The following is a 27,763-nucleotide window of genomic DNA, read 5'->3' as shown; positions in this document are numbered from 1 at the left end:
AGTTGGTGTTCAACATTTAATAGGGTCTCGCTATTAAACTTAATGAAGAGTTCCGTGAATTCCTTTGAGCTGTTATTACTAGAGATGAGCGAGTATTGTCGGAGACGTCGTTATTAGGATCGCTAATAATAGCGCTCACCGAATAGCTGCATCGGGAACCCGGATCCCTGGAGCGCTCCCGATAATCAGCTGCATGTGTCACGCTGTGTGACCGTCACAACACACAGGCTCGCATACATGTGCTGTGATATCACACAGCGCGACACATGCAGCTGATTGTGGGGAGCGCAGCAGAGTCCTACATACACTGAGGCCGCTGATCATGTGACCCCTGACTCCTCCCCTCCTGTGACCTCATCACAGGTCCTGTGCGCACAGAGCAGCCGTATATGTGGCAGACGCTCCTGGATCTTCTCCTTTCTGGGCCGTTTCCTCCTGTGAGTCCTATTAACCCTTTATTCCCTGTATTCTCCTTCCTGACAGGACAATATTTGAATTCGGATAGTGTGACAGGAATTTTAGCAAAGTGGAAGGAAAAAAATGACCATTTTACTTTTTTCCTCACATAAATGTTACTTTAGCCCCAAATTTTGCTTTTTCATAAAGGTAACAGGAGAAATGACCCCATACACTGTGTTGTGCAATGTCTCCTGAGTGCGCCAATGCCCCATAGGCTCGGAAGGGAAGGGACGCCATTGTGGCTGGAATAGATTGCGGACGCCATGTCACATGTGAAGAGCCCCTGACAAGCCAAAACAGCAGAGACCCCACAAGTGACCCCATGTTACACCCTCCACCTCTGGGGGATTCATCTCGGGGAGCAGTGAGTATATCTATCCCTCAGCGGAGTCACAGAATTGTATAACATTGAGCTGAGTAAATGAGATACGACCATTGTTTCCACTAAATTGTTGCTCTGTCCCCAAGTCTGTAATTTTCAAAAGGGAAAATGGGAGAAAACAAAAACAATTTGTTACCCAATTTCTCCTGAGTGCGCCAATGCCCCATAAGTGGTGGAAAACTACTTTTGAGGCTCAGTGCAAAGCTCAGAAGGGAAGGAGCGACGTGATACAGTGCAGATTTTGCTGTTCTGGTTTGAGGGGGCCATGTCACATTATCAGAGTCCCAGAACAGCAGAACCCCCAATAAGAGACACCATTTTACAACTCCATCTCTCAATTATTTCAGCTTTGTCCCAGAATTTTATATCATTGTGCGATGAAGGAAAAATAATTATATTTTACCACAAAAAATATTGTTTTAGCCCCATTTTTACAAGGGGAAATAGGTAAAAATGGCACCAGAATTTATCAGACAATATCAGATGAATGTGGGAATACCCCATATGTGACTGTACAGTACTTCATACCCACACGGCGAGACTCGGGAGGGAAAGAGCGCTATTTGATTCTTGGAGAACAAATTTTCTTAGGTTACAGAAGAGAAAATAATTTGCTACACTTCCGTGTACTCGGTTAGAGGAAGCTGTGTAAGGGAAGGGCAAGACTGTAGAGGTGACTTGAATAACCACAATATCTATGTCCAGTCCTTCCCCTACAGAAAACTGTACTCTTCTCTCCAGCAGACCTGCATCTCCAGATTCAGCTTCCTCTGGGCACTTCCCAGGCGACGACAGTCTCTCTTTCAGGCGACCCCTAGCAATGGAGACACAGTCCAAGTTAACGTTAACACTTTCTTTACTGAGTACTTCACACCTTACATCCACAGTTGGTTCATCGTGACATTTAATGGTTTCCTCATCTTTCCCATTCTGGCTATTGCTTATGTGCATTACACGCCCGAACCAGACCATCCTAGACTGCTCCCCGGTTCCTTCCTGGCCTGACCTCGCCATGATGACAATTCCTACCTGTTTCACCCCAGACTTGAAATCATCAGTCACCTGGTTTGGTTGCCTCTGGTAAAGCATCCGGCCCATCTGTACCGATCTCGTAGAAGCTCCAACTTCCTTTATCTTAGCTGTCCAACCAACTCCTGCCCTAAAAGCATCTGCCCAGGCGATAAGTCGCCACATCTTTCCTTTCTTGTTCTGGCCCACTGCTATGACACACAGTGGCTGTGGGTAATGTGGGTTGCAGCACTTGAACATTGCGTGGCTGCCAACTGTCCGGGCCTATAGCCCATGTGGACAGTAGGGCACCCTGGCCCCATCTCACTTAACTTCCTACAAGCTTCCCTCTTACTACCCGGCAGCCCCTCCTACAGTTAACCATCTATAAACATCCTAACAGCTATAGCTATAGGGGCCACTAGTATGCCCCCCATGTAGTGGCCCTCAACAGAACTACACTCACCCTTATCAATTGGAACTATATATTAAAGTGCCTTCCTCTAATGTCCCCCCAAAAGGATGCACTGACTTACCCTAACTGTACATGAACATTGGACACATATACAATAAACTACAGTTTCCTACAAAATGGTAACACATACAGTGGGGGAAAAAAGTATTTAGTCAGTCAGCAATAGTGCAAGTTCCACCACTTAAAAAGATGAGAGGCGTCTGTAATTTACATCATAGGTAGACCTCAACTATGGGAGACAAACTGAGAAAAAAAAAATCCAGAAAATCACATTGTCTGTTTTTTTTTTTTTCATTTTATTTGCATATTGTGGTGGAAAATAAGTATTTGGTCAGAAACAAAATTTCATCTCAATACGTTGTGATATATCCTTTGTTGGCAATGACAGAGGTCAAACGTTTTCTGTAAGTCTTCACAAGGTTGCCACACACTGTTGTTGGTATGTTGGCCCATTCCTCCATGCAGATCTCCTCTAGAGCAGTGATGTTTTTGGCTTTTCGCTTGGCAACACGGACTTTCAACTCCCTCCAAAGGTTTTCTATAGGGTTGAGATCTGGAGACTGGCTAGGCCACTCCAGGACCTTGAAATGCTTCTTACGAAGCCACTCCTTCGTTGCCCTGGCGGTGTGCTTTGGATCATTGTCATGTTGAAAGACCCAGCCACGTTTCATCTTCAATGCCCTTGCTGATGGAAGGAGGTTTGCACTCAAAATCTCACGATACATGGCCCCATTCATTCTTTCATGTACCCGGATCAGTCGTCCTGGCCCCTTTGCAGAGAAACAGCCCCAAAGCATGATGTTTCCACCACCATGCTTTACAGTAGGTATGGTGTTTGATGGATGCAACTCCGTATTCTTTTTCCTCCAAACACGACAAGTTGTGTTTCTACCAAACAGTTCCAGTTTGGTTTCATCAGACCATAGGACATTCTCCCAAAACTCCTCTGGATCATCCAAATGCTCTCTAGCAAACTTCAGACGGGCCCGGACATGTACAGGCTTAAGCAGTAGGACACGTCTGGCACTGCAGGATCTGAGTCCATGGTGGCGTAGTGTGTTACTTATGGTAGGCCTTGTTACATTGGTCCCAGCTCTCTGCAGTTCATTCACTAGGTCCCCCCGCGTGGTTCTGGGATTTTTGCTCACCGTTCTTGTGATCATTCTGACCCCACGGGGTGGGATTTTGCGTGGAGCACCAGATCGAGGGAGATTATCAGTGGTCTTGTATGTCTTCCATTTTCTAATTATTGCTCCCACAGTTGATTTCTTCACTCCAAGCTGGCTGGCTATTGCAGATTCAGTCTTCCCAGCCTGGTGCAGGGCTACAATTTTGTTTCTGGTGTCCTTTGACAGCTCTTTGGTCTTCACCATAGTGGAGTTTGGAGTCAGACTGTTTGAGGGTGTGCACAGGTGTCTTTTTATACTGATAACAAGTTTAAACAGGTGCCATTACTACAGGTAATGAGTGGAGGAAAGAGGAGACTCTTAAAGAAGAAGTTACAGGTCTGTGAGAGCCAGAAATCTTGATTGCTTGTTTCTGACCAAATACTTATTTTCCACCATAATATGCAAATAAAATGAAAAAAAAACAGACAATGTGATTTTCTGGATTTTTTTTTCTCAGTTTGTCTCCCATAGTTGAGGTCTACCTATGATGTAAATTACAGACGCCTCTCATCTTTTTAAGTGGTGGAACTTGCACTATTGCTGACTGACTAAATACTTTTTTTCCCCACTGTACATGTGGCAATATCATCAGAGATGAGCGCTAATACATATTTCTATGTAGCAGTACTGCAGGCATTTATCATAGACACTATCAATTAGCAATATGCACATGTTAACATACAAAGGGTAATCCGAGGAAGGGAGGCAAGAAAGACATTATATCTCACCCCCTTACAGCTGACCCTGGTTACTCATCTGTAATCGTTGTGCCTCTGTGCGTGTCAGCTTTGCTGTGTATGACCCGGTTTGTCCCCTGAATTCTGCCTCTGCTTTCTGATCGGTACTGTTCTGTCCTTCCTGGTTGTCTGACCCCCTCAGCTTATCTATATTTACTCTTTTGTCTTGCCCCTGAGCACCTCGCTCTCGGCTGGTTTCTGACCCTCGGCTTGCTACTGACTACATTATCGATTTTGCCTGGTACTCCGCGCTCTCGGCTAGTTCCTTGTCCTCACGCACTGTGGCTCCGCTGCCCATCATCTCTCCTGCGATCACATGACTTCTTAGTCTCAGGACCTGCGCGCACTGCTTGCCTTAGTCCTTATACTCCCTGCACGTGGGCCTGTGCCCCCTGCTAGTGCCCCATAGGTTTTCCTCAGTGACACTAACTCGGTGTCATTACATTATCACCAGCCAAAACATTTAAACTGTCACACTGTTCTGTTTGTATTTGGTTGTCGGCGTGACAATGCATGTTTTTTGCTTTAACCCCTTACTCCTTTCCCCCTAATTGAGCTGGGATACTGCTGGCTGCTACCTGTATGGAGCCTGCTCAGTTCCCTGCTCTGCTGCGTAGCTGCACATGTGGTGTTAGGTCTTTGCTCTGCTGCTTGACCTTTCGCATGTGCGGTCCCTGGTCGCCGCTGTGGAAGCTGTCCACGGGTTGTGAGGTCATTTGCAGCTGGTGCATGACTTTCCATGTGTGTCAAGGCTTGCAGTCAATGCCAGGTGCTCTAAGCTGCAGTTCCTGCACTGATGGTGCTGCAATGGTTTCTGTGTGTGCTTAGGGCGTGTGCAGCCACACCTTCCCTGCTTTTATCAGGGTTAGTGTGTGTGCTTGAAATGCTGTCCCCAGCCAATTGCTGAAGGGCAGCCCCTTTATAAACTTACCCTGCCCTATGGGCGGGGCCAGAGCTACTCACAACTCACAAAGCTCCTGGACTTTGCCATGTGTGTCTCGTGTCTGTGGACCTCGTCTGTCTTGGTTATGGTACCAAATTCCCTGCCTTGATTCCTGCTTTGTCCTGCCCCTTTGCCCTGCCCCAGAGGCGGTATATCCGGGCCTGAATCTATGATCCTGTACCTGTCCTGTACCTGACCCTGTCTAAATTTGCCCTGGCCTGGAGGCGGTGTGTCCAGGCTTGAATTCTTGATCCTGTACCTGACCATGTCTGAACTGTCTGCTGTGTTATGTTCCTGGAATAATCCCTCTGTGTTTGGAGCCCCGCACCCAGTGACTCTGAGACTCTTGTAACCAGTGTTCCTGCTGAGCATCTACTATTCTGTGCTCTGACTACCATGCGGTGCTAGCTCCATGCAGGCCCTGCAATCCTGCGGTGTTAGCACCATCACGCTTGAGTTCCTTCCTATGTCCGATGCCCGGAGCCTGATGACCGCAGTCTGGAACCTGATGACCGCTGCCTGGAGCTGGATGACTGCAGTGGTGCCTGTAGGTCGTGTTGGATGTCCTGAACCAAACGACTCCCGTCTGATGTCTGCCGGTGACTCTGATGTCCTATGGGTGACCCTGAAGTCCTGTTGACCTTGTGTGTCCTGATGACCTCATGTGTCCTGATGACCTCGTGTGTCCTGATGTCCTGATAACCTCGTGTGTCCTGATGACCTCGTGTGTCCTGATGTCCTGATGACCTCATGTGTCCTGATGTCCTGATGACCTCGTGCGTTCTGGTTTTGTCTATGTACTGTGTGTCATGATACCAGTGCTGGGTGACCGGCACTTCTGGGGTTAATGTTTTGATCTCAGTGCAGACTCTTACCTGCACACCTGGGACCTATTATGGTGGCCTCTCATTGGTTCTGGGAAAGCTTCTTATAGCCTCAGGAAGCTCCCATCCCCGTCAGTTATACTTTCGCCCTTGGCATTGTGTGGTGACCCCTGAGTGTGTTTGTGCTGTGTTCTGGTTGCTTGATTCTCTGTGTACGACTCGGTCTGTTCTCTGGTTATTGCTTTGGATTCTGCTTGGTACCTTCTTTGTCTGTTTGGTTTTGACTTCTGCTTGGCCCTGACTATCCGTTCTGTCTCATCCCTGGTACTTTACTGATATCTCTGTGTATGACCTCTGTTTTGCCTGACTCTGAGTATTTCTGTATAGTGTCCTGCCATCTCTGAAAGCAGGACGCTAAGCCCCGCCCCCTTGCAGTCACATGACCGTAGGTCCTGTGACTGCTTGCTAAACGTCTGCGTCCACAGGTCCTGTGTATCTGTACTTTCTGGCTGTACCTGTACACCCACACTGTAGGGGGTGAGTCCCTGCTCAACAGAGGCTGCACGCCGGCGCTGACAGGATCCTGACATTATAACTGACCATTAAGTTTTTGGGGGTTTTTTGTGCAGAGAGTTATGGATCCCATACAGTCTCTGGCTGACCAGATGAAAAGTCTGACTCAGATGTTTCAGGGTTTATCTCTGGAGCAGCAAGCTCTGGCTCATTCTCAGCAGCAGGTTTCTGAGACAGTGCGAGGGGCTTTATCTGCTGGGTCTCCGGGGGCTGGGGCGAGGGATGTTGTTCTGGTGTCCCCGGAACCACCTGTTAAACTGCCTGACTTTTTTTCTGGGAACAAAAGGGAGTTCAGGGTCTTCATGGAGGGGTGCAAACTTTTTTTTAGTTTGAGACCACGTTCCGAAAACCAGAAGGTAGGGGTCATTATGTCGTTATTAAGAGGGTCCCCACAAGCTTGGGCTTTCTCCCTTGCTCCCACTGCCCCTGAGAGCCTGTTTGTGAATGCATTCTTTGAGGCCCTCGGGCACATTTATGATGAGCCTGACCAAGTGCGATTGGCAGAGGACATGGTGATGAGCGTCTGTCAGGGGAAACACTCAGCTGAGTGGTTTTGTACTGAATTCCGCCACTGGGCCGCAGAGGTCTCTTGGGACGACGCCGCACTCCGAGGACTCTTTCGCAGAGGCTTGTCCGAGTGGCTGCAGGATGCCTTGGCGTTACATCCCCCACCTAACTCTCTCGAGGACGCCATGACCCAGGCCATCCGGATGGACCACAGGCTGCGGGCCAGAGGGGTGATGCAGGTAGAGACTCCATTGTTCCCCAGTGGAAAAGAGACTGCCCCTGAGCTCACGGATGTAGGCGCCCTCTCCTTGAAGGATACGGAGAGGAAACGCCGGAAGGACAAGCAGTTATGCTTTTACTGCGGTAAAAGGGGACATTGGAAAAGGGAGTGTCCTGATTTCCCGTCTTCGACCCGGTCGGCGGGAAACGACTAGGTCTGGGTAGTCAACGGGGAGACTACTCAGACCCTCAGGTACCCTTTTCCTCGTTTTCTAAAGTGTTACTTCATGTGGAACTGTTTGTGGATGGTAGTTCTTTTCCCTCTACAGCCTTCGTGGACTGCGGATCATCGATTAATCTCATTGACTCCCAATTGGTCACACACTGCAAGACAGGGACAGTTAGGCTCAAGGTTCCGATCAAGATGGTGCCCATTGACTCCTCTCCCCTCACTAAGGAGGGAATTCTCTTTATGTCTGACTTGTTTTCGCACAGAGTGGGCGCTACTCATGAGGAAAACCTAATTTGTTTTGTTCTGGACAATCTACCTGCAGGGTTGGTGTTGGGCATGCCCTGGTTACAACGCCATAAGCCAGTTATTAACTGGAAAACGGGGGAGATTGTTCAATGGGGTTTAATGATTTTAAGTTATGTGATAAATCCGCACTGCTGGTTGAACCTGTTAAATCTGTGTCTGTATCATCTGTCGAGCTGGAAGGTATTCCGGAATGCCTGAAGGACTTCGAAGATGTATTCTCTGAAAGCGAGGCTGAGACGTTACCGCCACATAGACCCTTTGACTGCGCTATCGAACTGGTCCCGGGGGCTAAATTACCTAAAGAGCATCTGTTTAATTTATCCGGCCCTGAGCACTTGGCTATGAAGGAGTACATTGCTGAAAGTCTGCGCAAGGGACACATACGTCCTTCAGTCTCACCTGTGGCGGCAGGTTTCTTTTTTGTAAAGAAAAAAGATGGCTGGTTACGTCCCTGTCTCGATTTTCGGGAGCTTAATCAGATTACTGTACGGAATACGTACCCCCTTCCATTGATTCCCGACTTGTGTAACCAACTATCAGGGTCAAAGTGGTTTTCTAAATTGGATCTTCGGGGGGCATATAATTTGATAAGGGTCCGAGAGGGGGATGAATGCAAAACTGTGTTCCTCACGTCCGAGGGACTGTTTGAAAATTTAGTCATGCCGTTTGGTCTTACCAATGCCCCCGCCATATTTCAGAATTTCATCAACGTGGTATTCTCGGATTTCATTGGTCGTTTTGTTGTTATCTACTTAGATGATATTTTCATATACTCCTCCGACAGGCATTCTCATCTGGAACATGTACGAACTGTTCTCCAAAGACTGAGAGAAAATCATCTGTATGCCAAATTGGAGAAATGTGTATTTTGTGTGCAAGAATTGTCTTTTTTGGGATTAATTGTATCCTGTGAGGGTTTTCGCATGGACCTCAAGAAGGTGCAGGCCATTGCGGATTGGGTGCAACCCCGAGATCTTAAGGGTCTTCAGCGCTTCTTGGGGTTCGCCAATTATTACCGCAAATTTATTCGGGGGTTTTCACAGGTGGTCAAACCTCTCACGGATCTAACATGCAAAGGTGCAGATGTGAGAAATTGGTCCTCGCTCGCAAAAGAGGCCTTTGCGACGCTGAAAAAATGTTTTATGTCTGCTCCTGTGTTGGTACAGCCAGATCCGTCCAAACCATTTGTGGTGGAGGTGGATGCCTCCGAGGTGGGGGTGGGGGCAGTGTTGTCCCAAGGGCCTGCCACTCTAACCAACCTCAGGCCATGTGCTTTCTTTTCCAGGAAGTTCTCTGCTGCTGAAAGAAATTATGATGTAGGCAATAGAGAGCTTCTTGCGGTCAAGTTGGCGTTTGAAGAGTGGAGGCACATTTTGGAGGGGGCCAGTCACCCGGTTACTGTGATCACTGATCACAAAAATTTGTCATACATTGAGTCTGCTAAAAGATTAACGCCCAGACAGGCCCGTTGGTCACTTTTTTTTTCTCGTTTCCAGTTTACTATTACATTCCGTCCAGGGTCAAAGAATGTCAAGGCTGACACCTTATCTCGTAGTTTTCACCCTGTTTCTGCCCCTGAGCCACCGTCCTCCATTCTGCACCCTGGGGTGGTGCTAGCAGGGATCTCGTCTGTATTGGAATGGCAAATTGAGGGGGCCCAGTCGCTGGCTCCTGCGGCCAAGCCAGGGGGCAAGTTGTTTGTCCCAGAGCAACTTCACCTTAAACTCTTGCAAGAGTTCCATGAATCCAAGTTGTGTGCTCACCCTGGTATATCAGCCACGCGACTGGCGGTGGCTAGGATCTTCTGGTGGCCTACCTTTGGTTCTGATATAAAGAAATTCATTTCTGGTTGTGGGGTCTGCGCTCGTTCTAAAAGCTCCCATAGCCCGCCGGCGGGGGAGCTGATGCCCTTGGCTGTTCCCGAAAGACCATGGACCCACCTGTCCATGGATTTTATTACCAATCTTCCCTCTTCCAGGGGTAATACGGTGGTATGGGTAGTCGTGGACAGATTTTCAAAGCAGGCTCATTTTGTTCCCCTGTCTGCATTACCTTCAGCTGAGACCTTATCCAGATTGTTTGTGCAGCATGTGGTCCACTTGCATGGGGTACCCCTGAATGTGGTGTCTGATCATGGTGTGCAGTTTGTGGCTAAGTTTTGGCGTGCTTTCTGCAAAAAATTAGGGATATCTCTGTCCTTTTCGTCCGCATACCATCCTGAGAGTAATGGTCAGACGGAACACACTAATCAGTCTCTGGAACAGATCCTCAGATGTCTGACTTCTCCTAGACAGAATGACTGGTGTGATATACTGCTGTTGGCTGAATTTGCCTTCAATAGTCGGGTGAGTCAATCCACTGGTATGTCCCCTTTCTTGATCAACTATGGGTTCAGTCCTCATTTTGGTGAGTTTTCTCATCTGGATTCAGGGTGTCCTGGGGCTGAGGACTCTGTTCAGCGGTTAAAAGATACATGGGCAGAAGTCCAGCGGCGTATAGCTAGGTCTCAAGGCAGGTATAAGTTTTTCGCGGACAGGAAATGAACACCTGGTCCCATGTTTCAGGTTGGAGAGAAAGTTTGGCTCTCCACGCGAAACATTAAGTTAAAGATTCCGTCAGCTAAGTTGGGCCCCAAATTCATTGGCCCGTACAAGATTGTGGAAAAAATCAACCCAGTAGCATACAGGCTGTGCCTTCCACCCTCTTTCAAGATCCCTAACGTCTTCCATAGATCTCTACTGAAGCCTTTTGAAGCAGTCCGGGGAGAATCCGAGTCCGCTGCTCCTCCGGTTTCGGTTCAGGGACATGTGGAATATGAGATTGGTCACATCGTAGATTCCAGGTGGGTACGGCAGTCAGTACAGTACCTAGTTCATTGGAAGGGGTATGGGCCGGAGGATAGGTCATGCGTGCCGGCCCGGTTGATGCATGCGGATCGCCTGGTTCGGGCTTTCCATGCTAGGTACCCGGGCAAGCCTGGGGGTTGAGAGGTCCCCCGTTGAGAGGGGGGTACTGTCATGATACCAGTGCTGGGTGACTGGCACTTCTGGGGTTAATGTTTTGATCTCAGTGCATACTCTTACCTGCACACCTGGGACCTATTATGGTGGCCTCTCATTGGTTCTGGGAAAGCTTCTTATAGCTTCAGGAAGCTCCCATCCCCCGTCAGTTATACTTTCGCCCTTGGCATTGTGTGGTGACCCCTGAGTGTGCTTGTGCTGTGTTCTGGTTGCTTGATTCTCTGTGTATGACTCGGTCTGTTCTCTGGTTATTGCTTTGGATTCTGCTTGGTACCTTCTATGTCTGTTTGGTTTTGACTTCTGCTTGGCCCTGACTATCCGTTCTGTCTCATCCCTGGTACTTTACTGATATCTCTGTGTATGACCTCCGTTTTGCCTGACTGAGTATTTCTGTATAGTGTCCTGCCATCGCTGAAAGCAGGAAGCTAAGCCCCGCCCCCTTGCAGTCACATGACCGTAGGTCCTGTGACTGCTTGCTAAACTTCAGCGTCCACAGGTCCTGTGTATCTGTACTTTCCGGCTGTACCTGACCCCGGGCCCCCCCTACAGTGCGGGTGAGTCCCTGCTCAGTGGAGGCTGCACGCCGGCGCTGACAGGATCCTGACACTGTGACTTTATTTTAAGTAAACTTTACTTTATTTATACCTGAAGTTGTGCGGAGTCATCAAGTCCTCTGTGTCCTTGTCCACATGCTCAGCTGCCACAGTATCCCGGTCGATGCTCTTCTCTAGTTCGGGTAGGCCCAGGTCCCCCTCTGTGGTATAGAGGGTCCATATTGCATCCCCGGGGGACGCCCGCCCCCTCGCCGTGGAGGCGCCTGCTGGGCCGCGTCTGCGGCTGCAGTCGTGACATAAACGAGATTTTGCACTTTTTCTCGCTCTGGTCATGGACCCGCTGCATGCTCTGTCGACTTTTTTTTCCTCTGGTCATGGACCCGCTGCGTGCTCTGTCGGATCAGGTGTCTAACCTGACCAAAATGATGCAGAACCTGTCTGTTGAACAAAGAGCCTTGGTCGCTTCTCACCAACAGGTTCAAAGGGAGATACTGTTAATTCTATTCGGGGTGCCTCTTCTCCGTCTGACAATGTGGATGGTACTGTGTCAGATGTTTCTTTATCCTCACCTGAACCCTCTGTCAAGCTTCCAGATACCTTTTCTGGAGATAAAAAGAAATTCCGGGTGTTTAGGGAGAGCTGCAAATTACTTTTTTCCCTGCGTCCTCGGGTGATGAGAGTCAGAGAGTGGGGATAGATATTTCTCTGTTACATAAGGGACCACAGTCTTGGGCTTTCTACCTATCCCCTACCCCCCCTGAGAGATTGTCTGTTGATCGGTTCTTCAAGGCCTTGGGTCTTATTTACGATGAACCTGATTGAGTGAGATTGGCTGAGGACACAATTATGGGTCTCACACAAGGGAAGTACTCTGATGACTCGGCACCCACAGGGCTATTCTGAAGGGGTCTCTCCGAGCATTTAAAGGATGCATTGGCCCTGCATCCACCGCATGACTCTCTGGAAGAGGCCATAACACAGGCTGTCCGTATGTACTGCAGGCTACGAGAGAAAGAAGTGGTGCAACGTGAGGCTCTTCTGTTGGCAGTTAAACCGGAATCTTCATTATCGGTTGAACCCATGGAGGTGGAATCTGACTCCATGAAGGAAAAGGAGAGGAGACGTTGAAAGGAGAATAAATTCTGCTTCTGCTTCTATTGTGGAGTTCGGGGCCTTTGGAGAAAGGACTGTCCCTCCTGTCCCCCAGGTTCCAAGGTCTCTGGAAACGACTAGATCTGGGTAGCTGCCAAGGAGGTTACCCAGACCCAAAGGTACTTTATTCTTCAGTCTTCAAACTGTTGTTAAAAGTGGAAGTTGAAGTGAACAAATTTTTTTCCCTCTTTTGTGGATTGCGGGTCCTCCGTAAACTTGATTGACTCGAGGTTGGTGGCCCATTGTGAGATAGGGACAGTCAGGTTGTGGCTATTGACTCAACACCTTTCACCAAGGATGGGATCCATTTTGTTACCAAGGAATTTGTTCTTAACGTGGGTCCTGTCCACCAGGAACATTAAGCTTAGGGTTCCTTCGGCGAAATTGCGGCCTAAGTTTATCGGCCCTTATGAGATCATGGAAATGGTTAACCCAGTGGCGTTTTGTTTGCGCCTCCCATTGTCTTTTAAGATCCCCAATGTATTCCATAGGGCCCTGCTGAAACCATTGGGGACTGTGGAAGAAGGGTCATTGGGTCCCTCGCCACCTGAATTGGTGGATAGTCAGGAGGAGTACAAGGTGGAGCGCATCGTGGATTCCCGGTTGGTCCATCATACACTTCAGTATCTTGTGCACTGGAGGGGGTATGGTCCAAAGGACCCATCTTGGGTTCCTGCCCGATCGGTTCATGCCTATTGTCTGGTGTGGTCCTTTCATGCCTGATTTCCTGGGAAACCTTGGGGTCCGGTGGTCCCCCATTGAGAGGGGGGTACTGTCATGACTCATGACGAGGTTGTTTTAGCTCCATCCTGGTCAGGTCAGGGTTAAGTGAGTTCGCCTCTTTTTGTTACTGGGGCGGCTATTTAATGCTGGTAGTTCCTGGGTTCAGTGTCGGTGATATTTTCATGTACTCGGTTAGAGGAAGCTGACCCTGGTTACTCATCTGTAATCGTTGTGCCTCTGTGCATGTCAGCTTTGCTGTGTATGACCCAGTTTGTCCCCTGATTTCTGCCTCTGTTTTCTGCTCAGTACTGTTCTGTCCTTCCTGGTTCTCTGACTCCTCGGCTTGGGGGTCTGCTGCAATGTGTATTATTTGAGACTGGTGGACTGCTACCATATCAATTATGAGGGGCTGGGGTATGCTACACTTTATACTCTGTACTGCGTGTGGCAATGAATCCTTCTGTGTTGGTGGATGTTATACGAGGATGTTATGTTGGTGGATGTTATGTTATCCCCATGCCCCTCGTACTGTGAGGGGCATGGGGATCTATTCAATTCATCGCTGTACACACTGTGCTGCTATGAACTTTGATGGACTGGGGGTGTCACAGTGAATGCTGTGTGTGGCGAGCAGTCGTGTAGCTACCAAGGAGCAAGTTGCCCAGGGCCTCACTCACAGCTACACTACCTTTAGTCCGGGGTCATACTAGCATATGTCATCTGATGCAAGAGCATCGGATGCGATATTTTAATGACCCTTGGCTCCTGCTCTGCTGCGAGAGGGAGCCGAGTGTCACGCTACTGTGCTCCGAGCCTCTCACACAGAGAGGATCGGAGCACAGCTGTGGAGGAGGCGGAGAAACTAATTTCTCCATCTCCTCCATTGTCGGCGTATATCGCACCACAATCGTATGATATCCTAGTGATGTGCGCTGTGTCACTCGCACCCATAGACTTATATGGGTGCAAGTGCGCCAATACTCGGCCGAGTATCGGTGCCAATCACAGCATTTTGAGATTGTTCTCGCATGCTGATTCGGCATGAGAAAAAAATCGCAGTTGTAAGCTGCCTTATAGATTAACACGAGGCCGAGTGCTATGCGATGTTTTCTCGCATAACACTCGTCCATGTTATATGGTAGTGTGATCCCGGCCTTAACTGTATTGACATGAATGGTGGCTCAGTGGTTAGCACTTGCAGTGCTGGGGTCCTGGGTTCAAACCAAAGTCAACATCTGCAAGGAGTTTGTATGTTCACCCCATGTTTCGTGGGTTTCCTCTGGGTGCTCCGGTTTCCTCCCACACTTCAAAGACACACTGATAGGGAATTTAGATTGTGAGCCCCATTGGGGACAGGGATGACAATGTGTGCAAAAGTGCTGCGGAATATGTTGGCACTATATAAAAATAAAGATTATTAGGCCGGGTCTTACTATCATATGGCATCTTATGTGAGAGCATTGGTTGCAATATGCTAATGACTCTCTGCTCCTGTTACTACTAGCTACTGCGCTCTGAGCCTCTAACTATTTTCTCCATCTCCTCTTTTGCCGGGGTCGACGTATATCGCACATTGCTGTGTGCTATGTCACTCGCACCCATAGACCCATAGACTTATATGGGTGCGAGTGAGCCGATTCGGCATGAGAAAATAATTGCAGATGTGATCTGCCCCATTGATTAACACTGGTGTTCTGTCCCCACATGAGGTGAATGGAGGTGTAGTTGATTGGGGCTGGGAGAGATTCCTATCTTCCGTTTCCTCAATGCAGAGCAGACAGGACCATTTTGCTGCTCAGCGTCTGGAGAGTTGATGCACACCAGGGATTGTGAAGTCCAGACTTGTTTATTTGGAAATCTTGACATACAGCGTATGATTGGTAATGCAGTACTTCTCCAGATGTGCAGAATGTTAACAACAAGATGTGAGCAATGAAGTGTGAGAAAAGTGTGCAGCAAATTGTGAAGCAAGGTGGTTCAGCAATGTGTGGTCGAAAGACTGATGCCTTTCACAGCTCGGTACAAGCGCGTCTCTCCCACAGAAAATGAAACTAAGAATGGCTGCTAGCAGGAAGAAGAAGGCGTGAACCTTGACCCGGATGTGAAAGGCATGTACAAGAATTACTTAGTAACAGGCTGCTATACAGAAAAAGGACAGCAGGTGGCAGCAGACCAAATGCAAGATGGTATACATGGTATGGAAAATAACACAGTCCATGAAACCATATATGCATAACTTAGACGGAACAGCACAACTGGTCCGAGTGCTATGTTTTCTCGCATAGCACTCGTCCGTGTTATACGTTAGTATGACCCCGGTCTTATTATTATTATACAGTTAATGGCAGTTAATACAGTCTATGACAGAGCTGGAAAATACGATGTCCCTGGACTACCGCTTTCAGTCATGATATAATGAAGCAATGGCCGAGGGACTGGCACATGCACAGGAAGGTCAGAACACCTCGGCCAATGCATCATCCTGCCATCACTCAGAGAGGTAGTGCAGGGATATCAACGCAGTGAGATCCTGGATTAGGTGAGTATATGATGTTTTTTTTTCACTTTAAACTTTTGATGTGACACTGGGGCCATCATAGAGTTTGGCAGACCCTCATACAGATGGGTAGGGGGCTCTCATACATTTTAGGGGCTAGTGTTGGGGCACTTCAAAGTGTGGAGGCCATTATACAGCATGGGAGCTAATATGGATGCCCTCGTACAGTATGAGAGCTAATGTGGGGGCCAATATACAGTTTGGGGACAGATGTGGAGCCATGATATAGTGTGGGGCCCTCATACAGTATGGGAGATAGTACGGAGACAAATATTCAGTTTGGAGACTAATGTGGGGGCATCATACAGTGGGGGCCCTCATACAGATTGGGAGCTAATGTGGGGGCCCTTAAAGTGGGGACTACTGTGAGGACCATCATAAAATGTGGGATGCTACAGAGGGGACCATCATACAGTGTGAGGGCTATTATATACAGTTTGGTGTTCATTATACAGTGTGAGGATACTTGGGAGGCATTGTACTCTGTTTTAGGGGAGCAGTGAGGACAGTATAAGGATGGTTTTCATTATGCAAACTAGGGGGCAGGTCAGTGAAGGAGCAGTGACCTGTCTGCAGTATGAATATATAATCAGAGCACCACATACATGAACCCCGCCTTAGGACATGAGCATATCAGTAACACAAAACTGAAAACAAAGATTAAGAAACAGCCACAAGACGGATTTTATCATCCAAGGTATCATTTTATTCATTATAACGGCGACAACCTGACACTGTCGGTAGGTTACTGTGCACAACCCTGCTGACAGGTTTCCTTTAACTAAAAAAGAACCTGTACATGTTTGGTGTCTACAAATTCGTAATGACCTCGAAATTCATAAGGTCAGGTCAGTTTTAGCATTTAGTGAACATGGTACAAACACCCAAAAATAATTGTGGAATTGCACTTTTTTTTGCAATTTCACCACACTTGGAGTTTCTTTTCCAGTTTTACAGTACACAATATGGTAAAGTAAATTGTGTCATGTGGAAGCACAACTCGTCCCGCAAAAAACACGCTCATATAGCCATATTGATGGAAAAATTTAAAAAAAACCTATGGCGCTGGGAAGAAGGGGACCAAAAACGAAATCGCAAAAATGGAAAATCCCAACGTCAGGAAGTAGTTAAATCTTTTTTAAACCCCTCTGATCAGTGTAATCATAGAACATGCATGGCTCTGGTGATGCACTGTACTACTGTAGTGCCGTGTATCATCACTGCCTGTCAGTGTAATACTAACGGCCCCATACAGATGAGATAAGTGTTGGCTGAATCCTCATTTGGCAGACGGCTATCTCTTCCGACTCCCCCCTACACACAAATATTCCAGCCTTCCTGTGGTCTGTATGAGCGAGTCGCCTCCAGACTCCTCTAGAGGAGGATAATCTACAGGAGGAACAAACAGATTATCCTCTGAAATTCAGGATGCCAGATCCTTCTCTGCCCTGACATCATCTGTCGGGAGGTCCCCAAATACATTATATAGTTGACCAATATGGAGAAATGGGGTAAGTCTTTACAGTTAGGTCCATATATATTTGGACAGAGACAACATTTTTCTAATTTCGGTTCTACACATTACCACAATGAATTTTAAACAAAACAATTCAGATGCAGTTGAAGTTCAGACTTTTAGCTTCCATTTGAGGGTATCCACATTAAAATTGGATGAAGGGTTTAGGAGTTTCAGCTCATTAACATGTGCCACCCTGTTTATAAAGGGACCAAAAGTAATCGGACAATTGACTCCAAGGCTATTTCATGGACAGGTGTGGGCAATCCCTTCGTTATGTCATTCTCAATTAAGCAGATAAAAGGCCTGGAGTTGATTTGAGGTGTGGTGCTTGCATTTGGAAGGTTTTGCTGTGAAGAAAACATGCAGTCAAAGGAGCTCTCCATGCAGGTGAAACAAGCCATCCTTAAGCTGCAAAAACAGAAAAAAACCCATCCGAGAAATTGCTACAACATTAGGAGTGGCAAAATCTACAGTTTGGTACATCCTGAGAAAGAAAGAAAGCACTGGTGAACTCATCAATGCAAAAAGACCTGGGCGCCCATGGAAGACAACAGTGGTGGATGATCGCAGAATAATCTCCATGGTGAAGAGAAACCCCTTCACAACAGCCAACCAAGTGACCAACACTCTCCAGGAGGTAGGCGTATCAATATCCAAATCTACCATAAAGAGAAGACTGCATGAAAGTAAATACAGAGGGTTCACTGCACGGTGCAAGCCACTCATAAGCATCAAGAATCAAAAGGCTAGACTGGACTTTGCTAAAAAACATCTAAAAAAGCCAGCACAGTTCTGGAAGAACATTCTTTGGACAGATGAAACCAAGATCAACCTCTACCAGAATGATGGAAAGAGAAAAGTATGGCGAAGGCGTAGTACAGCTCATGATCCAAAGCATACCACATCATCTGTAAAACACGGCGGAGGCAGTGTGATGGCTTGGGCATGCATGGCTGCCAGTGGCACTGGGTCACTAGTGTTTATTGATGATGTGACACAAGACAGAAGCAGCCGAATGAATTCTGAGGTATTCAGAGCCATACTGTGTGCTCAGATCCAGCCAAATGCAGCCAAACTGATTGGTCGTTGTTTCATACTACAGATGGACAATGACCCAAAACATAAAGCCAAAGCAACCCAGGAGTTTATTAAAGCAAAGAAGTGGAATATTCTTGTATGGCCAAGTCAGTCACCTGATCTCAACTCAATTGAGAATGCATTTCACTTGTTAAAGACTAAACTTCAGACAGAAAGGCCCACAAACAAACAGCAACTGAAAACCACCGCAGTGAAGGCCTGGCAGAGCATCAAAAAGGAGGAAACACAGCATTTGGTGATGTCCATGAGTTCGAGACTTCAGGCAGTCATTGCCAACAAAGGGTTTTCAACCAAGTTCTAGAAATGAACATTTTATTTACAATTATTTAATCTGTCCAATTACTTTTGGTCCCTTTAAAAACAGGGTGGCACATGTTAATGAGCTGAAACTCCTAAACCCTTCATCCAATTTTAATGTGGATACCCTCAAATGAAAGCTGAAAGTCTGAACTTCAACTGCATCTGAATTGTTTTGTTTAAAATTCATTGTGGTATTGTCTAGAACCAAAATTAGAAAAATGTTGCCTCTGTCCAAATATATATGGACCTAACTGTATGTTAAATGGTATATCAGCTTGCAAGTCTGTCTTCTTGACCCACCAGAAATCAACACTTAAATCACAAGCCAATATACAGACAAAAAGTCTATTCTTCTTGGTTTGCAAAACCTAGTCATTTGGTAATTAAGATTTACTCTGGTTTCTTCACAACCAAACCCCTCCGAAATCAGTGATATGATGTAACTTTAGTCTAATGTGTATGGGGGCGTTAAAAGACAACTTATTGGACGCTGCCTCTGGCCCGGCCTAATAGACATTCATACAGTGCAGGCCCAGACACCATTATTAGGCATGTAAGTATTGCCGTATCTAGACCACCCCATACTATCAATTACACGGAGGCAAAGGGCATTCAGACGAACTCTGTCACACCTTCTGAGATGCCATGTTTGCTTTTGGCAGCAGCAAGTGGTTAAACTGCCAAGGTTTTTGTTGCAGCTGCACCTGTGCCGTCCCTGTGGTGTACATCTATGTTCTGGAGCCCAAAAGAATTAAACATTTGTGGATAAAAAATAATAAAATGTTCTTTCTGCTTTTTCCATGTTTTTTTCTTTTTGCAAGAATTGTTGGAGTCAATTTTCTTTTGAGACATTTCAATATCTGCTTTTTTCCTATATTATAGGAAAACCTAAGGGGGGAAATAAACCCCATAAATCACTGTACATGGAGAGTTTGGTATCAGATCATTTCTGTCTGCGGTGTTTGTGCAAGCAAAAAAGCTTTTCTAAAAGCCTCAAACTTCTGTGTGTGACTCAGAGCTGAGATCTAACGTGATAGAAGATTACAGTGCGGGGAAGACGGGAAACCTTCATATAGACGGCCGGTGGGGATGGAGTCAGTGACGGACTCTGGACAAATATGTTTCTAGAGCCGTAGTAGAAGATGAAGATGTCGTCCTCACCATGAAGTAGTTATTTCTCCTGTCCCGTGTAATGAATATCTCCTGCAGTATTGCTAATGCCGATTCCAGTGTCGGTAAATGAGACGAGAATTAGCGTTATGGAAGATGAGTCTATGAGAAACGTATTCAGCTTCTGACTCCGAGGAAGAAACTGCTTGTTGTCTGTGGCCTAAATATATAGGTTTTATTAGTAGATGTAAAGAAGAAAACTAAATACTGTAAAATAATAAATCTCCTCATATGTTTCCCTTATTATCTCCAGTAATTGTATTATTACACAGGATTTTATGATGTTACATCGGCTCATCTTCTCATTCAGGTCTCTACAATATCGGATCCTCTCAGTGAAGATCTTCTACAAAAGAAAATTTTCCTGATTTACCCATCAAGGTTGGATATGGACAGAGACAAGATGGCAGAGAGGATATTACACCTCACCCTAGAGATCCTCTTCCGGCTTACTGGAGAGGTGAGAGATTCTGATGACCTCACTTTACATCAGTCTTATCTATGGGAATAACAGATGGACAGAACTGGAGAGGTGAGGACTCTGGAAATGTCTGTAGTGAGATTTATTAATGTGTCTCTCCATAACCAGGATTACACAGTCGTGAAGAAGGCGTCCAGTGAGCACTGTCAGGACCCTGTGTTTGAGGAAAGACCCCTGAGCCCAATCACGGGGCCTCCACCTCACCCCCTGATACATGAGGACATCAATGACCAGAAGATCCTAGAACTCACCTACAAGATGATTGAGCTGCTGACTGGAGAGGTGACACTGCTGGGAATGCTGGGACATTACACAGTAACGCTATGAAGGGATCGGGGAGATGACGGTATCATTGTATTTGTCAGGTTCCTATAAGGTGTCAGGATGTCGCTGTATATTTCTCCATGAAGGAGTTGGAGTATTTAGAAGGACACAGAGATCTGTACAAGGAAGTCATGATGGAGGTTTCTCAGCCCTTCATATCACCAGGTAATAGAACTAAATACACACGGCCTATAATTATCCATATTAAAAGAATAAATTAAGTCCCTGTATGTGTTTCCTCCAGTTCTATCCAGTAAGATGACAACACCACAGAGATGTCCCCGTCCTCTTCTTCCAAAGGACTGTAATCAAGAAGATCCCAATGTTCCTCAGGATCATCAGGTAGATGAAGAGAAGGTGTCATGAGATCTCCCCTGTGATGTGTAGACGGCTGTGAAGGTCTTGTGCTCAGTCTTGTTTTATCCACCAGTATTATGTTTCATACTTGTGTAATGAGAACGGTGGAGATGGCAGGATTAGAGCTGATCATAGATGTGACTTCTCCATCTCTCTGTGACTTTTACAATACTTGTTTCAGGGTGAAGATCTGACCCATATTAATACTACAGAGACATATGTGAGGGATGATGAGTGGTGTAAAGAGGAGATTCCTACATATGACTACCCAGGTGAGTAGTAACCACCAAATGCAGAGAGGTCACATTCTTCTCAGTCACCGGCTGTGGCTGCTTTATCGGTGGTGTAGTCCGGCCGTATTAGCATGTTCACCATTTTGCCTTCTGACTACAATATTCTCCTCCACCCAAAACTGTTCAAATGACTTTGGGCATTAAAAGCCCTTTTCTATAGAACTTACTACCTGGAAGATTCACCTACCCCCTGGGATTAGAAGACTCTGACCGTTATCTGCCCAGATCTGTAAACTACAAAGCCAAATTACAGCATAAGTACAATGTGCTGACAAGTTAGAAAATCACTTGAAGAAAACTATTATGGTGGGTCTGTAAGAGAAAGTAGAGGGTAATGATGCTGTTGGCTTACTAGATCCCTAGGATCTTATTGGTTGAATCTACCTTCTTTCCCTTCTGTGCTGTTGAATGTGCTCATATGGTCCCTACAAGACCAGGTCCAGTCTTTCTGGCCAAACTTCACGCTTATGATCAACAACTTTAAATGTGCAATGAGACCAAGTGTGAATTTCTGTACAATAACAACAGAGTTTCCTTTATCCTGACTTTTCAATTTGTATTAAAAGTAACAAATTTCAAGGAGGATTGTGATAATCTACAGGAAAACCATTACACCTGTGCCATGATATACAGTATCTCTAAGCTGTGCGTGGCTGATGGCTGTAATATACATTTATTCCCGCCTGCAGGAGATGTGTTGGCATGGCTCCAGCCCTGGTTTCATGGCTTCAATTCTCGTCATAAATTCCATTATGTTTTCGACCCTAAGGAGTTCAGATTACTGCACAATCTCTCCTGAAATGGGGAACAATATTATTTTCTCTAATCTTCTGGTCAGGACTCATAGTAGCTCCAATGGTCCACCATAAATGAGTGCAACTCCGGTTTACTGTTGGAGATCTCCCCTCGCATATACGTTGTTGTTTTCGGGGATGTAACTTTTGTTTATTCTATGACTTTTTTTTTTTTTGTTCATTCTGTACGATACTTTGATTGTGGTGGGATCGGTCTGCCTCACTTATGTAAGTCTGTAACTCACTGATAGTGAAAAATGAGGATGAATGAACTCATAGAGATCAACATCCAACACTGCGGAGACACCATCACATGTTTCTCAATGCAGTGATTCTAGAGCATTGCCCCCATCCCTTATGGAAAATATGTAAAAACATACAAAACACAAGCCGCAGAGACACAATCACATGTTTCTCAACGCAAGCAATGACTAGCCATGTCTTTCCCTGGGAAGGAACAACCACGGGAAGGGCAGTCTCCAATGAAGGAAACCACCTATGCCAAAACATGGTATCCATCCACAGACAGCTGTTTCGGGGTATTGCTCCTCATCAGTGTTGTTCCTTCCCGGGGAAAGACCTGGCGGGGTTTTATGTGGTGCTCTGCTTACATATTAATATTTATTGGCTTATGACAGAAAACTGATCCTTCAGTGACCTGCCCCCAATCTTACATAATGCATATAATAGTGTTGATATTAGTGTTGATAATGCCTATAATATTGTGGCTGTTGTGAGGCTTCGAAAAAAAAACTACATCCAGCAAAATGACACCAGCGGCGCCTGTCCAGTAGCATCTATCTCTTACTTATAAGTAAGGCGCAGGCGCCACTACCACTGGTGACATTTTGCTGGATGTAATTTTTTTCTAAGCCTCACAGTAGCCACAATATTATAGGGACTATCAACAATAATATCAACACTATTATATGCATTATGTAAAAATATGGGGCAGGTCACTGAGGGATCAGTGACATGTCAAGAGCCAATACAGATGCATATATAATTAGAGCACCAGAAAAAGCCCCGCCCCAGAGCACGAGAATCTCATTAACTGAAAACTACAAATACAGATTAAACAACAACCACAAGACAGATTTCATCACCAGGTATCATTGCAATCAGTATAACGGCGCCAACCTGACAGTGTCTGTAGGTTACTGTGCACAATCCTGCTGACAGGTTCCCTTTAAGATATCTCAGCTCTGCACTATTATACACAATTCTCTTTAAATGTGTAATATTTCTTCTTGAAACTCATCTGACAGGAAATATTGCCCCTTACGATAGTTTAGATTGTGAAGTCACCGAGCCCCATACTCTAATTACCCCAGAGAGGTTTCACCACTAGTTACTCATTTACTACTGATGAAGACTGATGAGTTTGATCATTTCAGTAGATGTGTTATTGTCTATACTCACAGTCTTCGACTACAGTAGTGTCCAAAATACTCTATTTAACCTCTTCCCGCAGCCAGTTTTGTGTTCCTAATCGGGCCCCATTTTTAAAATCTGACGTGTGTCACATTATGTAGTGATAACTTTGGAATTATTCACAAAGAATAATAGAAAACAATTGGATCTTACAAATTATTTTCCAGCTTCGCGCAATACCCTATATACGATTGTACACTACTGTCTGGGCACATGGCAGTGTTCAGAAGGGAAGGAGCGCCATATAGCTATTTGAATTATTATTATTATTTATTATTATTTATTGTTATAGCGCCATTTATTCCATGGCGCTTTACATGTGAGGAGGGGTATACATAAAAACAAGTACAATAATCTTAAACAATACAAGTCATAACTGGTACAGGAGGAGAGAGGACCCTGCCCGCGAGGGCTCACAATCTTCAAGGGATGGGTGATAATACAGTAGGCGAAGGTAGAGCTGGTCGTGCAGCGGTTTGGTCGATCGGTGGTTACTGCAGGTTATAGGCTTGTCGGAAGAGGTGGGTCTTCAGGCTCTTTTTGAAGGTTTCGATGGTAGGTGAGAGTCTGATATGTTGTGGTAGAGAGTTCCAGAGTAGGGGTGATGCGCGAGAGAAATCTTGTATGCGATTGTGGGAAGAGGAGATAAGAGGGGAGTAAAGAAGGAGATCTTGTGAGGATCGGAGGTTGCGTGCAGGAAAGTACCGGATGCAGATCTAGCTGTGATAGTTTGCAGACACAATGTATTGGGTCACCTGTCAGCTCAAAAGATGTCCACCATGAACATGTTTGGCACGATCTTCTCTGCTTTCCATATCCCAAGGATTGCCTTGCACATTGCCCTTTAAAACCCTTACATGGATCTGGACTTACACTGGGACCCCTAGGCTTGGACCATGGTGTTACTTGCTATTCTTTGGTGTTAGATGGCAAGAAGAATAGTCAGCTGGGTCAGAACTAGAAGGACAGAATACAGAAGGAGAAGACACAAGAGCAGTCAGTAAATGGGCCACGGTCACAACAGGAAACAAATTCACAAGTTGCGAGCTGAGCACAGAGGATTGAACCAGAGGAGAACAACGGCCATATGCTTTGAGCTTTAGTAGGGTGTGGTACTTTCCAATTGGCTGGAGTAGGGAGCAGATTACTCCAGCTGGACAGCAGGAACAGATCCGAGATGAGATTGGACGCACCATATGCAGAAGCCCTAATATAACTAAATGACAGGAAACCAGAATAGTTGAAATTTTATAAATTAATTCACTGAGGGTTATAATCTATTGGAGGAGTGAATATTTTGGCTCCACAGCCACTTTCCGGAGATGAACCCGAAGTGGATGTTTGAGAGTGAAAATTACACATTTGTCATTTTATTACCCAACACATAGTGCCCAGATTGTGCTCCAGGAGACACACACCATAAATTAAGTGGATTCTTCTCACTATAATATTGCTAAATACAGGGATCCTAAATGTTGTTTGAGCACACTGCAAGACTCAGAAATGAGAGCTGATTTTGCTGGATTGGTTTGTAGAAACCTTGTTGCTTTTTAACAGCCTTTGAGCCACTAATAGTGTGGGAACCTCTGTTTTTCCATTGACAGATGATGGACCTGCATGGGAACTGTTTCTTTGTGAGAGGAGAATTGGTATTATTTTTGCCTATATAACATTGATTGGTTTCTTATAATTCTGTATTTGGGAGGCAGAACAAACATTTGAACACCACGCACTACTGGTTCATCCAACAAGGTTTTCTATTAGACTGTGAACTGTCATTGTCTTGGTAAATAAAGTTTTTACATAGCTTGCCATTTTTATGGACAGTTTAAGTACAAATGTTCAAAAATATAAAACTCGGATATTTTATTAAAAAATAATAAATGTTTTATATCTTCGCAGATGGCTGTACAAGGAGATCAGAGGGACAGCTGACATCTTCAATTTTTAAATCTGACGATCTTGAGATCCTACAAGATACAATTGAAGTGAATGCTGTTACTCCAGATATACCATCATCCATTCACAGCAAAGATCTGTCATCTGATCGTATGGGACAGGTACCATCTTCTGATTCATTACCGACTACTAAGGAAAATCAAAGTCACAAAAGAGGCATTAAAAAACAAACTGCTCCTAAAGCAAAGAAGTCATTTTCCTGTTCAGAATGTGGGAAATGTTTTAACCGGAAATTGAATCTTGATAGCCACCAGAGAACTCATACAGGGGAGAAAGAGAAGCCTTTTTCCTGCTCCGAATGTGGGAAATGTTTTAACTGGAAATCAGGTTTGGTTAAGCACCAGAGAACCCACACAGGGGAGAAGCCTTTTTCCTGTTCAAAATGTGGAAAATGTTTTAACCTGAAATTGATTTTTGATAGCCACCAGAGAACTCACACAGGGGAGAAACCTTTTTCCTGTTCAGAATGTGGGAAATGTTTTAACTGGAAATCGAATCTTGATAGTCACCTGAGAACTCACACAGGAGCAAAACCATTTTCATGTTCTGAATGTGAGAAATGTTTTAACCGGAAAGCGCACCTTGATGGCCACCAGAGAACTCACACAGGGGAGAAGCCTTTTGCATGTTCAGAATGTGGGAAATGTTTTAACCAGAAAGAGAATCTTGTTAGACATCAGAGCAGTCACACAGGGGAGAAGCGTTTTTCCTGTTCAAAATGTGGAAAATGTTTTAACCAGAAATCGATTTTTGATAGCCACCAGAGAACTCATACAGGGGAGAAGCCTTTTTCCTGTTCAGAATGTGGGAAATGTTTTAACTGGAAATCGAATCTTGATAGCCACCAGAGAACTCATACAGGGGAGGAGAAGTCTTTTTCCTGTTCAGAATGTGGGAAATGTTTTAACCGGAAATTGAATCTTGATAGCCACCAGAGAACTCATACAGGGGAGAAGGAGAAGCCTTTTTCCTGTTCAGAATGTGGGAAATGTTTTAACTGGAAATCGAGTCTTGATTGCCACCAGAGAACTCATACAGGGGAGAAGCCTTTTTCCTGTTCAGAATGTGGGAAATGTTTTAACCGGAAATCGAGTCTTCATAGCCACCAGAGAACTCATACAGGGGAGAAGGAGAAGCCTTTTTCCTGTTCAGAATGTGGGAAATGTTTTAACCGGAAATCGAGTCTTGATTGCCACCAGAGAACTCATACAGGGGAGAAGCCTTTTTCCTGTTCAGAATGTGGGAAATGTTTTAACCGGAAATCGAGTCTTGATAGCCACCAGAGAACTCATACAGGGGAGAAGCCTTTTTCCTGTTCAGAATGTGGGAAATGTTTTAACCGGAAATCAGATTTGGTTAAGCACCAGAGAACCCACACAGAGGAGAAACCTTTTTCATGTTCAGAATGTGGGAAATGTTTTAAGCGGAAAGAGCATCTGGTTAGACATCAGAGCAGTCACACAGGGGCGAAGCCTTTTTCCTGTTCAGAATGTGGGAAATGTTTTAACCAGAAATCAGATTTGGTTAAGCACCAGAGAACCCACACAGAGGAGAAGCCTTTTGCATGTTCAGAATGTGGGAAATGTTTTAACCGGAAAGAGTGTCTTGATAGTCACCAGAGAGCCAACACAGAGGAGAAGCCTTTTTCATGTTCAGAATATGGGAAATGTTTTAACCAGAAAGAGCATCTTGTTAGACATCAGAGCAGTCACACAGGGGAGAAGACTTTCTCATTTTCTTAATGTGGGAAGTATTTTACTTGGAAATCAACTGTTAATAAACATCAGAGAAGTCACATAGGGGAGAAGCCTTTTTAATGTTCATTATGTTGGAATAGTTTTAATCAAAATTGGATCTTCTTAAATGGGTTACCTCTTGTCATTCCTCATGTTTGTTGACAAAAAGATAAAGCTAAAGTTTATTAATTCCAAATGTAAAACTATACCCATAATTCACCCCCTGAAGGTTAGTCAGAAGGTGACTAATAGAAAAAACATATACCCCACATTTCAGTATATAGGGTGAGGTGACATATACACACTCACTCTCCAAGCCTCTCATTTCAACGGGTTTCATTGTCCTCACCAAAGGCGACTTCAAACTATATACTTTGTAAGTTTATAAGCCACTCCAGTGTCAGGAATAGAAAGTATGTGAATGCATAGTATAATTATTGTGTTTTTTCTCCTATAGG

General features: G+C 45.4%; 2 protein-coding genes across 2 annotated transcripts in view; both read left to right on the top strand.

Moving 5' to 3' along the window:
• The window catches only part of LOC141047343 (uncharacterized), an 85,975-nt gene extending 58,607 nt beyond the window's left edge, over positions 1-27,368 (top strand). The window contains exon 7 of the mRNA XM_073542404.1: positions 25,817-27,368. Coding sequence (XP_073398505.1) covers positions 25,817-27,311 — 1,495 coding nt within the window. The 3' untranslated portion in view covers positions 27,312-27,368. The remainder of the gene's footprint in view (positions 1-25,816) is intronic.
• Positions 323-24,571, top strand: LOC141047131 (uncharacterized). Its single transcript, XM_073542093.1, has 7 exons — positions 323-437; positions 20,238-20,387; positions 20,517-20,690; positions 20,774-20,897; positions 20,977-21,074; positions 21,271-21,361; positions 24,537-24,571. The coding sequence occupies exons 1-7, from the start codon at positions 390-392 to the stop codon at positions 24,569-24,571; spliced, it is 720 nt and encodes a 239-aa protein (XP_073398194.1). The 5' UTR covers positions 323-389.
• Positions 27,369-27,763: the final 395 nt, after the last annotated feature.

The sequence above is a fragment of the Dendrobates tinctorius genome, unplaced genomic scaffold, assembly GCF_039654945.1.
Source record: "Dendrobates tinctorius isolate UK_male_01 unplaced genomic scaffold, ASM3965494v1 ptg000126l, whole genome shotgun sequence".
Classification (NCBI taxonomy): Eukaryota; Metazoa; Chordata; class Amphibia; order Anura; family Dendrobatidae; genus Dendrobates; species Dendrobates tinctorius.
This window is presented reverse-complemented; position numbering and strand designations above follow the sequence as displayed.

Bases quoted from the DNA above. Each gene is read 5' to 3' on its own strand.
- LOC141047131 (XM_073542093.1), top strand. From the start codon at position 390: ATGTGGCAGACGCTCCTGGATCTTCTCCTTTCTGGGCCGTTTCCTCCT. The intron at 20,388-20,516 runs GTGAGAGATTCT...CTCCATAACCAG, and splicing joins TCTTCCGGCTTACTGGAGAG to GATTACACAGTCGTGAAGAA. The intron at 20,898-20,976 runs GTAATAGAACTA...TGTTTCCTCCAG, and splicing joins TCAGCCCTTCATATCACCAG to TTCTATCCAGTAAGATGACA.